General features: G+C 32.9%; 1 protein-coding gene across 1 annotated transcript; it reads left to right on the top strand.

Moving 5' to 3' along the window:
* Positions 1–153: 153 nt before the first annotated feature.
* LOC134255558 (TBC1 domain family member 10A-like) lies at positions 154–11,568 on the top strand. Its single transcript, XM_062738086.1, has 9 exons — positions 154–795; positions 3,478–3,577; positions 4,444–4,551; positions 6,207–6,313; positions 6,482–6,662; positions 7,299–7,373; positions 7,594–7,708; positions 8,226–8,380; positions 9,043–11,568. The coding sequence occupies exons 1-9, from the start codon at positions 596–598 to the stop codon at positions 9,148–9,150; spliced, it is 1,149 nt and encodes a 382-aa protein (XP_062594070.1). The 5' UTR covers positions 154–595; the 3' UTR covers positions 9,151–11,568.
* Positions 11,569–16,585: the final 5,017 nt, after the last annotated feature.

Below are 16,585 nucleotides of genomic sequence, written 5' to 3'. Positions count from 1 at the left end.
TTTAAAGCTACAATGTGGATCATGCTTTGACTTTCAGTGCATTGCTTTTATGATGCGGATGAATAAACGAGTAATTTGTTTAGTCTCGGAGGATGTTCAGAAATCTCATGAATGAAAAATCATAAATTTTACTATAATGTGATTATATACTATATTTTTACGATAAATTATAACTGATAGATTGATAAACTTTTATTTCTTGCGGCAAACAAGAAAATGCAAAAGAAAGAAGTTTACGCATGCGTCAACTTTTGTAAACTTCCTGTAACTTCCTGTGGAGATACTCCCTGCACAACAGTGTCAGAATATCTTGTGAAAATGTCATAATTATATTCAACAGATTAATGCCTGTCAATTTATCGGACGGAGATAATTTAATGTGACAGTTTTTTATTTAGAAGAAATTATACGATATATCAAATTTACTTCTACAAATGATTTAATCTTTAAAACAGACGACAAGTTCCGTCCTACAGATAGGGGTGGTTTCAGCCAATCCTTTATTGTACCGTATGAAAATTCTAACGATAACGCTTCTGCACAAACACAAAGTATGTTAATGACATGAACTTAGTCGTGTCGGATTTTTGTGGATATGGCGGTAGCAGACCCCAGTTATAATCACGTGAACACAAGTTCAGATGAAGAGGATGATGCAGGAGAAAAGATCACTAACAGTCCAGATAATGCAAAGTCTATGGGCAGCCCTAGTTCCCATAAACAGAACGGAACAGCTGTAAATCATATAGATAGATATGGTTTTATGGGTGGTTCCCAGTACACTAATCCAGATGAGTAAGTTAAAAAAAAATTATCTTCCTGTTTTCATCATTAGATATACTAGTAACCTACATTGTGTTGTTTCAGTTATAACTATGTCCCAGAGTGGGCAAAGAAAAAAAATATTTACGGATGTGCTGATAGAATCTTTAAATAAACTGTCTGATAATTTTATTATGTTCCCCAAACGAAGTTGGGGAACATATTGTTTTTACTCTGTTTCTTATTATTATTATTATTATTATTTTTCTTCTCGGGAAAATTTTGTCCGCGAATGATCTTGTAAAGTACACATCCGATTAAGGGGAAACCTTTTTAGGGTAGGTAGGCATATTATGTAGATTTGCGGAACGAAGGTCATTTTGCGCGCACGTGCTTGCAAGAGCGCGCACGTGCAACACGTGAAATGACCAATATACTTGAAATTGCCGTAACTTTTAGATTTTTCGATGTAATGCTTTGACATTTAGAATATATAGACATATTATAAATGTAGATAAGATGACATTGTCAACATGCCATTTTGCGCGCACGTGCTTGCAAGAGCGCGCACGTGAAACACGTGAAATAACCAATATAATGGATATAGCCGTAACTTTTCTATTTTTTGAGGAAATCTTTCGAAATTTATAATGTAAGGATATATTAGTAGCGTAGACAAGATGACATGGTCAAAATAGCAAGATCTCATGTGCATGCACGTGCGCTTTGCTCTGATTGGCTGAAACTAAAGTCTCTATATCTTTCTTGCTTTTCGACGAAATCCTATGAAATTTTGAACATAGCCATGCTTTAGGATATCCTACAACATGATATATAGCAATTATCATGAAAACACGTGCATGCACGTGTGCTGCAATCTGATTGGCTTAAACTTTAAATAGGTTTAACGTCCTTGGTTTTCAACCAAACAGGATGGAATTTGGAACATAGATAGATATAATGAACTTATAAAAGAAGGTTTGGTCACTATGTACATGCATACACGTTCGTGTACGTGCGCTGTAATCTGATTGGCTGAAACTTTAAACAGCAATAACTCCCTTGGTTCTCAACCAAACGGGGTGGGATTTAGAACATGGATAGACGTAATGGACTTCTACAAGAAGGTATGGTCACCATGCTCATGTATGCACGTGCGTGCACGTGAAATGAGTAAAATCAAAAATACACTTGATTGAGCGTATTTTTAATACTTTTGGATAAAATACTTTAATATTTAGTATATAAAAAATATATAGATTGTGTAGACAAGATGATATGGTCATTACGCACATGCATTCACATGCACACGCATGCAATGCTAAAATTTGAATGAACTTGGCGTTGTTAAAGTCTCAAATGCATAGATTTTGTCCTATTTAATGAAGCTTACAGGGAATATGGCATCAAAAGGGAGTTGGGGGGGCATTTGGGGAACATCTGTAACGGTCCCCGTTACAATTAGCACTAGTTATTATTATTATTATTTTTTTTCTTATTTGTTCTCCGGTACTTTTTTGTCCGCGAGTGTTCTCAGAAACTGTTCACCCAACTGACCTAAAACCTTTTTAGGGTTAATAGGTGTGTAGTGTAGGTGTGCGGAACGAAGGTCATTTTGCGCGCATACGCCTGCACGTGCGTGCGCGTGAAATGAGTGAATTGACTGATATACTTAATATAGCTATAACTTTTACATTTTTTGATGAAATGCTTTGAAACTCATTACATAAGGATATATTAATAGTCTTAATAATATGACACTGTCAAATTAGCACGAACTCACGCGCATGCACGTGCGCCTTGCTCTGATTGGCTGAAACAAAAATCTCAATATCTCTTTTGTTTTCCGACGAAATGCTTTAAAATTTTTAACATTGTCATGAATTAGGATATCCTACAATATAATATGGAAAAATTTCATGAAATCACGCGCATGCACGTGCGCTGCAATCTGATTGGCTGAAACTTTAAATGGCTATATCTCCTTTGTTTTTTGACGAAATGCTTTGAAATTTAAAAAATAGTCATGCATTAGGACATCCTGCAATTTGATATACAAAAAATTTCAAGAAATCACGCGCATGCACGTGTGCTGCAATCTGATTGGCTGAAACTTTAAATGCCTATATCTCCTTTGATTTTTGATGAAATGCTTTGAAATTTAAAACATAGTCATGCATTAGGATATTCTACAATATGATTTAGAAAAAAATTCTTGAAATCATGTGGATGCACGTGTGCTGCAATCTGATTGGGTGAAACTTGAAATGGCTATAATTCCTTTGGTTTTCAACGAAACAAGATGGGATTTAGAACATAGATAGATATAAGGGCCTCTAACAAGAAGGTATGATCATCATGCACGTGCACGCACGTGCGTGCATTTGGAACTAATGAAATTAAAAATACACTTGAATGAGTGATTTTTAATACTTTTGGACTAAATGCTTTCATAAAAAGTATATTTAAATATATAGAAAGTGTAGGCAAGATTATATGATCATAATGCACGAGCATTCACATGGGCACGCGTCAATGTTAAAATTTGAATATAATTGGTATCCTGTTGGGAAAACGTTGTTAAAGTCAAAAATGTACAGATGCTGTCTTATTTAATAAGGCTTACAGGGAATGTGGCACCAAAAGGGAGTTGGGGAGCGTTTGGGGAACATCTGTAACGGTTCCCGTTACAATTAGCACTAGTTTCTTTTACAGTGAGCATAGAGTTCCAATTGAAAAACTGAGACAAAGAGAGCTAAAATGGCTGGAGATGTTTGATGACTGGGAAAAATGGATGAGCAAAAGATTTAAGAAGGCAGGGATAATTAAGTGTTTAATACAAAAGTATCTTTAAAAAATTCAGGATATAATTCTAAGTTTTATGAGTAAATCTCAAATAAGACAACCATGTTATTAATCTACTAAAAAACTACAAATCAAAAGAATTTTTCTGAAGTGTCTTCGACCCTTATCAAATGTTCCAATATTTTCACCTCTTATATGAAGAGTTAATAACTTGAACATTTGTCCACACAAATCTTGTCTGGGTTATAACTTTGTAATTAAGAATCACTGGAAGATCAACTTTGATACAAAGATACCTGAGGGTATATCATGACCTTGATCCACAGTCAATCTAGCAAGTTCACTGACATTGGCCAAATAAGATCTTGTCTAATCTTGGAAGTTTATACTTCAAACAAGGATTCCTTACAACCAGAATATGATTCCTGATCTTTAACCAAGATCATTTAATCAAACTTGAACTCACTCACAGAATTTCTTAATTCATTCCACTGACCCTATCGTGATGGGGAACATTATACTTTCACAAATCTATTATTTGAACTGAGAGTGTGTGTTGACGTCATTCCAGCAAGTATATTAAGGAAATGTTTAAAAGATGATATTTTTTTAAAAGTGGACAATATTGTATATTTTTTAATGCTATAAAATTTGAAACATGGAAAATACCAAAAAGATTATGTAACCTTCATTTTACCCATGATTAATTTTCATTCATAAAGTTTTTCCTTTATCATCATGACTGACTGTATTGAAATAAAGTATTTGTTTGAAATTTGGTAGCAAAATGAATATAGTTAAATGTAATTTGAAAATATCAGGTAAGAAATTTATTGATTTTTACATGTTTAAGGACTATGTGTTAATTAATTATAGATTAGAGATCGATGTCGAAAGGGTATCCCACCATCATTGCGATCAAGAGCATGGCAGTATTTATGTGGCAGTAAATTCCTAATGGAACACAATCCTGGAAGATTCGATGTATGTATTTTAATGGAAATTCAGAGTACACAAAGTGCACTTTTTAGCTAACCTGTGCCAAAGGCTCAAGTGAGCTTTACTGATCAAAATTTGTCAGTTGTCTGTCATTTTTGGCATTGTTGTTGTAAATTTTTAAAAGGGTCTTTTCATATTCTCAACAACACTGCTCAAGGACCATTGGGCCAATTTCAACCAAACTTACTACATGTAAAAGCATTTTTGAGTGATTGGGATTGAAATTTGTTCAAATGACAGACCATGCCTGAATAATTAAGATTTAATGGCATCTTTTAAAAAACAACTTCTCAAGAACCACTTGATCAGAAAACTTCAGTGAAATCTTCATTACATGGGTATAATTAAGTTTGTTCGAACACCATGACCCCGAGAGGTAGGAAGGGGTTATAATATGTGAAAATGCATTTGGAAAATTTGTTGACAAAGAACAGCAGGGACTTGGTGACTCAGGTGAGCACTGAGGTCCATGGGCCTCCTGTAAGAAATGAAATATGTTACTCGTACCCATTATATCCATCTTCTCTATCCAAGGGTTTCTGATACGCTACTCCCCTCATGAACCCTTGGCATACGGTGAATTCAAATGACAGGATTGTTTTTGTCACGTCATCTATGCACAGATTGCATCATCGACAGAAATAGAGAAGTGTATTTAAAAAGAAATGAAATCAAAGTTCTTAAAGAATAATTAAAAAGCAATAATTGAGTTATGTTTATTTATCATTTAAAGTACAAATGTACAGCTTCAATATAGGTTCTTAATCACATATTTGAAGATATAGGATGACACCATAGCTATTGAATGTTATCTTAAGGACCGTTGTTTACTTGCGTTTTTCATTCCCAAGATTAAAGAGTCAAGATATATCCCAAGCCCAGATATCGTCATATACGAAAAACAATTGCTGATTGGTCGAGCGGTGTTGCTGGACTCCAATCACAACTTGAGAAAAAAAAATCCCAACTTTTTTTTAACACTGTATGAGGAGAGTAGCATAATCAGAAATCCTTGGCTAGCAAGGAAGATTATATCCAAATGATGGAAATAATCTCTGAAATGTACAGTTTTTGGATAAAGAAAAGCAAATAAATATTTAATTTTTTATGTTCAAGATGTTTGAAAAAACAAAACAAAAAACAAATAATGATTTATCTTGAGTATAATCCCCTCGCAACAGAGTTGGAGGGGATATACAGTAATGCAATCCTGTGTTTGTATGTGGGTGAGCAAGTTATTTTTTGCAAATCAGAAGTGACTTAATTTGCATTGATCAGGATTGATGACAACAGTTGCCTTGATTTATAGATAGGCTCTTTGCTAGGGGATGCTCTGCCTTGCGGTGCCCCTCAATAACTTTATAAAATATGGAAGTTAAAGTAGGTAAAATGACTCTGTATGACATGTACATGTATATCTAATTATATGTTATAGTAATCCTCTTCAAAAAACAGTGATAGCAAAGGGGAAATCGCTTTATTTTGAATGGACATTCAAAGAGGCTATTTCATTTCCTCTTATCTCATCAACAATCACATTGACAATTAATTAATTAAATCATTTTGTATTATAGTACATCAGGTAATTATTTAAAACAGGATGTTATAACTTATAATCATCAGTTTAAAATCCATTGTAGGAATATTTAAGTCAGCCCGGAAATCCTAAATGGGAGGATGACATCACAAAAGATTTACACAGACAATTTCCACAGCATGAAATGTTCAATTCCAAAGGAGGATTTGGGTAATGATATTCCTTAAAATAAATTCCTGTACGAACATAAATGACAATATCATGGGCATTCCTTAATTATTATGTAGTCAAGACAGTCTACACATGAGCACATTTTGCATGACTGCCAGAGCAAGAAAGACAATAGTGTGTAATCATTTTATGTTCATTTTTTTGTAGACAAGAAGACTTGTATAGGATTCTAAAGGCTTACACCATACACAACCCCCGGGAGGGCTACTGCCAGGCCCAGGCCCCTATAGCTGCTGTCTTACTGATGCACATGCCAGCTGAGCAGGCCTTCTGGTGCCTGGTCTCCATCTGTGAGAAATATCTGCAAGGCTACTACAGTCCTGGACTGGTATTTGATAGATTTTATTTATCTTTTTAACCAATTGTTTTATTTTTTATTTTAAGGAATAACTGTGAAAGTTTTTTGATTTTAATTTTTATGATATGATCATGCAACTGGCTTGTATGATGATTTGCAAAAATGCAAATTTCTTTCTGTTGGTTTTTAAAAATCAGTGAAATAAACATGATAAACAGTTTTATTTTTTATTGAAAAATTTTAGAATTTGGTTTTTCACTTAAAATACTTTAATTTGAAAAAAAAAAACACTACCCCTCTTGGATTGCAGGAAGTAATGATTTATCATAATTTATTTTATGTAAATATTCAAAAGTTGAGTGTTTCTGCTCCATGAGATCTACGTTTTGTCAGTTAATATTTATCTTAATTTGAATTTGATTGAGCATAGCACATGCAGATACTGCATTTCATAAATAAAACCCTTCAATTTAATGTTTATGACTCATCAAATGAATGTGTATGTGTTTGTAAATATCATACATTCTTATACACCTACACAAGATGTAATAAATTTTAAATTACAAATCAAAGAAATTTACATAAATAGAAAGGAAAACACCCACTCACATCCACACTAAAAGCATTACTGTTTAATAACATTGGTCTATTTATATGATATTACAGGAAGCTGTTCAAGTAGATGGAGACGTTTTGTTTGGATTGCTGAAAAAGACACAACCAGCTGTTTACAAACATATAGTACATTTTCTATTAATGAATACTCATCGGATCAATATTTATAGAAATTTAACCCCACCCCACCATGCAAACATGCACGTGCTTAATTTATTAATAAGAGATTCAGTTTGTGAAATCTTTAAAGGAATTTTTTATATTGCCTGGAATATTGATTTCAGAATAATTTTAAAATCCCTCCAAAACTTTCTGATTAAAAAGAATTCTATTTATTTTTTTGTAGAAGAAACAACAGATAGCTCCTATACTTTACATGACGGAGTGGTTTATGTGTTTGTTTACCAGGACGCTGCCTTGGTCCACTGTGTTAAGGGTCTGGGATATGTTCTTCTGTGAAGGTCAGTGCTCTGTGTTAATGCTGGAAAAGTTATCATTGAAGTTGTTCAAACCTCTAATGAAAGGCACCAAAAAATCTTTTGTGCTCCAATTTAGTGTTGATATAGTGAGATTATAGATACAAAATATGTAGGTCTTGAAAAGTATAAACTCAGATGTGAGGTAGAGTTTCTGGATGATGATGTCATTAAGTAATACAATTTTCATATCTTCCAAATGTTTATCCAAAAGGGATTGCAATAAAAGTTTTAATCTATCCGTATTAGAGGTTGTGTTAATTATAAGGGGCAACACTCATTGCATTGTCCTGATATTTAGAGATCATGATTTCAAAAAGAACTGAAGTATATGCTCAGTAATTTTAAGAAGTAAGGTTCTCTTCTAAACAAGATATACAATGTAACCTTAAAGATGCTTTAGGTAAAATCATAGGTGTAAGCCCCCCCCCCCCCCCCCCCCCCCACCTCAAAAAGAAAAAAAATAGAATTGAATAAATGATTTGTGATTTTTATTTGACAGGTATAAAGGTGATATTTCGTGTTGCTCTGGTGCTATTTAAAATGGTATTTGGAGATGGAGGGAATTTCAAAGATTGTCCAACTTTGTATGAAACACTAGAAAAATTAAGACACATTCCAGTTCAGCACCTAGATGAAGAATTAATGGTACAAGAAGTAAGTTATTACCAAATTTAGAATGTTTCAGATTTAGAAACTTAGAAATTTATTTATTATATGATAATGGTGGAGTTTTCTTGTACTTTTTGAAGTAAAGGTCAGGGTTTTTACACACAATTGCTAATTAGGGCATAACCTTTATTATTTCAGCAGAACTTATTTAAATGCAAAATACAGTATTAATATTTTCTATGACAACTATCTGATCATTTTCTATACATGAGTAAATGTTAGATTTTATTCAGAATCATTCAAATCAAATGACATCTTTGCACTATCACATTGCAATATCACTTTGCACTATCACATTGCAATGTCATGAACAAAAGTTTTTCAATGCAACAGTGAAAATGAGATTTACTTTAATAATACTCTACCTTATTTCTACTTGTTAAATGTTCAATTAAAAAAAAAAAATTATATGTCAGGGAAAAAACAATTAACCATCTAAAATGGTATACAGTCCAGCAAATACTAACATAAATAAGAAAGAGTTCTTTGAAGCGTTAAAGGACCATTTGATGTAGTCATAAGCAATGTCATTTTAAATGCACACCTTGCTCATTTGACATCACATTTGAAAAAAAGGTGTTTTAAAAATGTGCAACCCACAACATGTAGATTACAAAATCTAAGATACATTTCTACGTACTTTTTAGACCTTGCGACTAAACATCAATGAGAGAGACATGGAAAAAGAACACCAGAAACAAATTCATCGGCGGAAAAAAGAAAAGACGAAGAAAGGGGGGAAGCAGAAGTCATGACAGAAATCAAGATGGCGGTAGTGGTGTATTACTTAGACATTGTCAAATTGTATTCATGAGAAACTTCTTTTATACTAGTCATTCATATTTAATTTTTTTATGTATATGTATATCAACACAATGGGAGAGTGTTTTGAATTTGTATTCGGACAGTCGCTGGAGTTTGTTTTTTGGAAAACTGGATCAGGATTTGATGACAAAGCGCTTTTAGTCTAAACTAAATGTAAAGCTGAATGGCAGAAATAAGCTGAATGGAGAAATATTGGCAGTCTGTCCCAGCATTTATTTACGCTCAAATTTTTTTTTATGCTTCTGACAAATATGCCTTTTGTTTAAACCCTATATAAAATCCTTGCGGCACAAGTCTGTGACTGATTTGTTAATATTGTTTCAGATTATCTTGAGAGATATCTCTCTGAAAAAAATTTTTTTTCTATCACATATGGAACTGCCATTTTTTGTGTGTGAATACTGGCTTTCCAAATGTATATGGTTTAGAATTTTAATTTAAATGATGATTGTCTGTATACTTCAAGTCGTATATTGTGATGTAAATATATGTGTAATATATTATAACAGATGTTCATTTTGTAATTATTAATTAATTACAACTAATTGAACACACTTGTGATAATGCTAGTTCAGGACACGTGGTTATGTGGGAAGGTGGACCAATTTATTTCAGATTGCTCATTTGCATATTGTACAAAGAACTTGTGTGTACCTGCTTATTGTTTTTAACCTGAAAAAGTTGAAACAAATCAAATTTGAACAAAGGAATTTTTTTTTCAATCAATCATCCATTGAAACATTCCTTACTATTTTTCACCATGTTTTTATTCACCACATACTGTTTTTATTTCCAGATGCTTTTAGGGCCATATTATAATTTGGGTTTTTCATCTTCTTATCTGTTAGCTTATTTATGCCATGGTCTTATCTTTTTCTGACACATAGGCTAAGACTTACTAATTTACATGTAGTCAGTGGATGCATCCACTGAATGTTTTTTTTTTGGGGGGGGGTGTCACAATTTTCGGCTATATTACAGCAACTTTTATCTAAAAATAATGGGGTCAACCACGTGTGATATCAAGAATGCAGAAAAAAAATATTTTTCCTCAAATGGCTTATGATCGTGTACCCTAGCAGTGTACTTTATTGAATAGTATGTCATACTCATTTGATAAACTCAATTCAGGAAAAGCAAAGTCCTTGTGCTCATAGATTTTTTCTTTGATATTTTTTTAACAGACATATACTGGCATAGGTCAGGTAAAATGTACAATTGTGAATATGTTGCAAAGAAAAAAAACATGAAGAGGATGGTTAATATACTTTAAGAGTATTGTTAAAATACACACAAACACTAAATATGAATGATTTTAGTTTTTAAATGAAAATAGTATGTGCCATGATCACAAGGTTGTATAGTATGTATAATGTATACTTGTATTAAGTGCTGTAAAATAAAGAAAAAATCTGTTCTTTTTCCCCCAGCAATAAATTATAATGCTGTTGGAAATTTCTCAAAATGTGTACTGTTGTGATTTTTTGACAGAAAATACTTTTAATTTATCAAACAGCAAGAATTTTTGGTTTGTCTTTGGTATCAACTACTTAATAATTCATATTAATCAAACATGCTTCTATTTATTTTGGTGCTTGTTAAAATTTATGCATGAATTGATTACAATTTGTACATTATTTTCCCCAAATGTACATGTAATTTTTGCAGGCATGTTAATGAAATCGTGTATTTAAAAAGTTTTAGTTGTATATTTAATATAGATGAATTAGTTTTTCCCAGTATCATTTTGTCTCACTGTTAACTGTTGCCATTTTTTTTACTTTCCTTTCCTCCACTTTTTTTTGTCATTGAAACTGGTTCAAAATATTTTAAGAATCTCTGAGAAATATTTTGCTTAACCCCAGCCTGCCCTGACAAGAGGGGTAATAAATATCATTAACATTGAAGATATGTTCAGCATATTGGCATAAATCATTAAGAAAATATTGAATTATTTTTCATCAGAATTGAGGGGAGTTTTGTTTTTTTAAAAAAAAATATTGTCTGACCAGTAATTTATAATGAAAATTATTTCAATGTCAGTGATTTTTTAAAATCACAATGCGCAAAGTTCTTTTCTTGTCTTATGTCTTAATACTGGTATTTAAAAAATAATTTTTCAAGAATGCATTGGATTCAGTTCAATAACAGATAACATTTTTGAAGCATCCTTATGTTGAAAGTTGTGATAAAATAGTGTTAAAAGGTAAATGCCAGAAAACTGGAATTAACAAGTCTTAAAATTGGAAAATGTGTCAGTCTTACAGACACAATCACTGAATGTAAAATGAATAGGTATGCACCTATATTTATGAAGACAAGAGCAAGTAAATTATTCTTACTATCAATTGTAGAATTGTTGATTCTTTTTGTTGTTTTCAGTTTATAAAAACATTTAGTGGACTAAGTTAATTTATCCATTTGAGGATGCTGTTTAAGAATTATTTAATGTAGTTTACTTTTCCAATTATGAATTTTGAAGTGATGAATTTAATTCATTGAAATTATGATAAATTGCCTCCTGTAACACCTTACTGAAAGCTCTGACTGTTTTATTACCTGAAATAGAAAGTCATGAAACCAAGACTTGCATGTAAATTCAAACTTGAAGCTCCTTCACCAAGGAGGCTTTGTAGAAAGTTTGATTGAAATAGGCCCAGTGGAAAAAAAGTTGAAAATGTGAGAAATTTACAGACTAATGATTGTGGACAAATCATGTTACATAAGCTCACGCAAGCTTTCAACTCAGGTGAGCTAAAAATTGGACAGCTATATTCACAATTTATGGATTTTTAAAGAAAGAAAACTCTTGCTTACTTTTTCTTCTTAGGCTTGATTTCCTTTGTATGAACATCTTCAGCTTTAGATGATTCAACATATTCCTCCACCTTGGAAAAAAAGTACAGATTTAAGGATCAGATTGAAATAACAAATTAAATTGAAAAATATTATAAATGTTTGGTGGTGATATCAAACTTTGTATACAAAACCTTACTTTGCCTTTCTTGCCTCTAGAAAACTTCTGTTTTCTGGACCTCTGCACTTCAGAATTCCAGTACACATTTTCTTCTTCCTGTTTAAAGGAGAGACAAAAATGTCTTAAAGAAAACCAACTGCTATTAGAAGGGGAAAATTATGATTGAGTTACTTCCCTCAGTCCATTTTACTAAAATGATGTTTAGATATGGTTGGTTGAAGGGTAATGGGAATACATGCATAAATTGTCTTAAGAGAAGCCCAGGAAGATTGATATATTGTCTACACAGATGGTGAGAGTTGGAATGAAGATGAGATATTTTAGCTTGTAGATAAGAATTACAGAAAGCTGGAATTTATGTTCAAATGTTGATGTGGGAAGTTGAAAGGAATAGAAGGAGAGTGGAATGTAACGTTAGATATTGAGGTGGCATATGAATATGGTTGAAGGAAATCAGGTACATGTATGCCTGACTATACAAGTATGTTAATTTGTTCATGAGATAAAGTTGGAGGCAGGCCTGAAGGGGGGGGGGGGGGGTTAAATATCGCAATATTCTATTTAGTTATTATTACGCTATACTAGTATTCCGTACATAACATAGAGTTATCACTGCAAAAGTTGGATTAGCAAATCAGAAAGTAGAAAAAATCTCATTCACTTACCTTGGATCCTCTTCGCTTGTTGGACCACCGTTTTGTCTTTGGTTTGACTAGGTCACTATCCCAAGAATTATCACGCCTCACCTCCTTAAAAGTAAGATATTATCAAAGGGATGGTATCTGATCACTAAACTTCGACTGTAAAACTTGCAAAAGTGTGTCGTTTATATTACAAGGTTCACGTGGGTTTATGAGATTTATTGACGTATGAAATCACAGGTCTCAAGTCCCGAGACATTACATTTTGATGGTTTTTAACACTCAAACTGAGACAAAATTACAGAAATATCCTACCCTTTTCTTCTTCCGTTTTCCATTTGAACAGTTCTTGTCCATCTTAATTAGAATGGTTCTTCTCTAGTATCTCTACAGCAAAATTGGAATGTGCGAACACACAACTTGCGGTTTCCATGCAATATGATGACGTTTTGTTATTGTTGACATTATGACGTCATGATGACGTTGGAGTTGGGCGGAACTATATCCATATATGGATGAGCTTGACGCTCGGCTGTCTTCGCATTTCTCCGGAGACAGTCGAGAGTCTCATCCAGTCTAACAAATTAGAAAACTTGATTTTGATCAAATTTTGCCTTCACACCTCTTTTCAAAGACAACAAACATTAAAGAATTCCGTGATTTATTGTTGTATTGAACGAAATTAATCACCATTCTCGCAAGCCAGGGGTCATGAGTCTTATTCATGCTCGGATCTTGAGGGGGAGGTCCGTACTTAGCTGCAATAATGTAGCCCTCTCCGATTTTTTAATTTGATGTTTTCTGGAGGCCTCTCAAAAAAAAAAGAAAAAAAAAAGATGTGTTTGTAAAACACTATGCGCCCGGCGGCAACAAAGTTCTAAAATGCAATTTTTAGCCTATAGGTTACAGTCAAGGTCCCACGATCATTGTCCTTGGTGTCATTTGAAAGCACTTAAGGTATTTCTGACTAGATGAGACATTCAAGGTATATTTGCTTATATGTCTTATATATTGAGGTGTAAGGAATTTAAAAGACCATATTTTTCTTTCCTCATCAGAAATGTACAACTTTAAATAGAAATGGTAAACTGCATTTGAAAACTAACAGGGACTATATTTTTGGCGGAATGGTGGCGTATGAAAATATCTTCTTTTCTGCCTCTCAAAATTATAAGGATCAATAAATTTAATTATAATTTTTACACAATCAGAGACATGCAGAAATTTTCAAATGTAAGTTAAATTAATAATGAGGGATTAAACTTTCAAAATATATCAAATAAATATGATTTTTCAAACAAACTAGAAATTTGTTAGCTTTTAAACGCTTCCTATCAAAGAGCAGAATTGAGCCAAAAATCCATAAAAAGCATTTTTTCTCTCTTGGTAAACGATCAAAACTTTTTGTTTTTGTATCATTTTGTACATTTATAAGACTACCTTAATATATGTGAAAATAAGAAAAAGTTAAATATAGGAAGCATCTGAAAATAACTAATATATCCCAAAAATTAAGAAAAACAGAGAAAATTCGGATTAGCCAATATCCAGTTTAGTTAAATTATTTATGTAAATTTGGTAAAATAATGTTATAGAGCAGATATAGTAATATGTTTTTATTCAAAAAGAACAATCTTCAAACTTTTGAAATAGAAGTAGGTATCACATGATTGGCAATAGTATTTTTTTTATTCTTAATGTCAAGGAAACAGATAATGACCTTGACCTGACCTTGCCTCTAATATAAAACGGTCAAATTTAATCTCACTGTTACTATCACTTACTGATATTGTCTTCGTAATTCTGTGAGAATTTCATTAATTTTTAAATATTACAAATATGAGAAGAATCCTACCTTAATTAGTGGAGTAAGCATACCAAATATAAAAACTCTATCTCCTATGGTTTAAAAATTATGGCGAAAGTTCGAAAAAGCTGTTTTTTGCATATAGGTTAGTCAAGGTCACAAGGTCATTGACCTTGACGTTATTTGAAAGAGCGAAAGTTCGGAAAAGCTGTTTTTTGCATATAGGTTAGTCGAGGTCACAAGGTCATTGACCGTGATGTTATTTGAAAGAGCTTAATTAGCGGAGTATACATATCAAATATGAATACATTATCTCCTATGGTTCAAAAGTTATGGCAAAAGTTCAAAAAGCTATTTTTAGCATATAGGTCACAGTGAAGGTAAAAGGACACTGACCTTGGTGTCAGTTGAAAGTGCTTAATTAGGGGAGTAAGCATACCAAATACGACGTCTCCATTTCTCACGGTTCAAAAGTTATGGCGAAGGTTAAAGTTGACAACAGACAGACAAACAGCTAAACAGACAGACAGGACAAGACAATATACGCTCCGAATAAATTCGGATGCATAAAAAAGGGAGAGGGCTACATTATTGCAGCTAGTCTGTACTCAACTATTACTCAAAGTGAAAACGCGGATCTGTTTTAATTCGATATGGGTTTTTTTTCCCTTGCTCGTCAAGAAATTTCTGGGTTACGATCTTTTTTTTTGGGGGGGGGGGGTGGATCCCCCTGGAAAAAATCCTCCTGGATCCACGCTTTTATTGATTTGTTTTCCAACAAGGCAACTAGTTGGAGGAATTATATTTTTTGCGACAAGAAAAGTATATCCTAAACCTACCAGTGACAATTCTTAAAATGCATGCAACTTCGAGTTCTGCATAGGTTACTAGTACATTTAAATGAGTTATCATTCATTTGTCTGTCTTTCTTGGATTACCGAGTGTGTGAAAAATCATGTCTGGGCCGAGATGTGGAAAATCATGCGTCCACTTCTGAAAACAGAAGCGGGATCAGGTGCCATGTAGGATTCAGAATCTCTTTTCAACCGAACACAACCGTCATACGTGCGAAATATTTTACGCTTTCCAGGCTTTTTAAACGATTTTGATATTTCCTGGCACGTAAAATAGGCCTATCAAAATCGTAAAAAAAAAGCCTGGAAAACGTAAGATATTTCGGATTAACCCGCTATGTGCTCATTGTCATGATCGGGTTAACGGGAAAAAATGGTAGACAGTCCAGTGTGAAAAATAAGAGTTTAATTAACAATTCGTATGAAAGATGTAGTTCAACATTCAGCTTAATTTGCAAACCAGCTCATAAACCATAGAATTTACGAAATATTGATTTTAAACGAGATTGTTTATATCCTTTTTCATCAATGAATGTAAAAGCCCATTTTAAAGAGTGATACATGCCTTGCCAAATGCTGTTTCTTCTTTCGATCATGGTCATTTGATGTTTTGTATATAAAATCATGATAATGTTACAAGGAGGAAATGCACAGTATTTTTAATTAGGTTGGGTGGTTTTATTTTATAAAGCTATAATTTTTCATTGCGATGAGTACATTTTTTTTAAATTTTAACCTCGAAGGTTTCTGTCTTATGGTTAATATGCTTTACGTACGAACAATTCCTGAAATGAGGCAAGATATTGACAAAAACGTTGATGAAGCGAGGATATCAACCAGTCTTGTTCAAATTCATCATTTCGCAAGTTCTATGTTCATTGATCTTGTCAGTAAATTCAATCTATTATTAAGTCGATTGTTGACTGTTATTAGATATTGCTTACCTATATATTATAAGAATTATTCATTTAATTGTCAGGCAAGTTGTACACAATTCCTTCTGAATTGTGTACAGATTTTTTTCCCCCGACAAGGAGAACATGGCGAGTGTGACAGGTGGACAGGGAATGCTTTCTTCTCCACGGC

This window comes from Saccostrea cucullata, unplaced genomic scaffold (genome assembly GCF_032062105.1).
Source record: "Saccostrea cucullata isolate Sc308-1 unplaced genomic scaffold, CSIRO_AGI_Scuc_v1 ctg993, whole genome shotgun sequence".
In the NCBI taxonomy this organism is placed as follows: Eukaryota; Metazoa; Mollusca; class Bivalvia; order Ostreida; family Ostreidae; genus Saccostrea; species Saccostrea cuccullata.
The sequence above is the reverse complement of the archived record's forward strand: the minus strand, read 5'-3'. Positions and strand labels throughout refer to the sequence as shown.

Excerpts from the sequence above, each read along its gene's own strand:
- LOC134255558 (XM_062738086.1), top strand. The coding sequence starts at position 596 with ATGGCGGTAGCAGACCCCAGTTATAATCACGTGAACACAAGTTCAGAT. Across the intron at positions 4,552-6,206 it reads ACAATCCTGGAAGATTCGAT|GAATATTTAAGTCAGCCCGG; the intron begins GTATGTATTTTA and ends AATCCATTGTAG. Across the intron at positions 7,374-7,593 it reads CAGCTGTTTACAAACATATA|AAGAAACAACAGATAGCTCC; the intron begins GTACATTTTCTA and ends ATTTTTTTGTAG.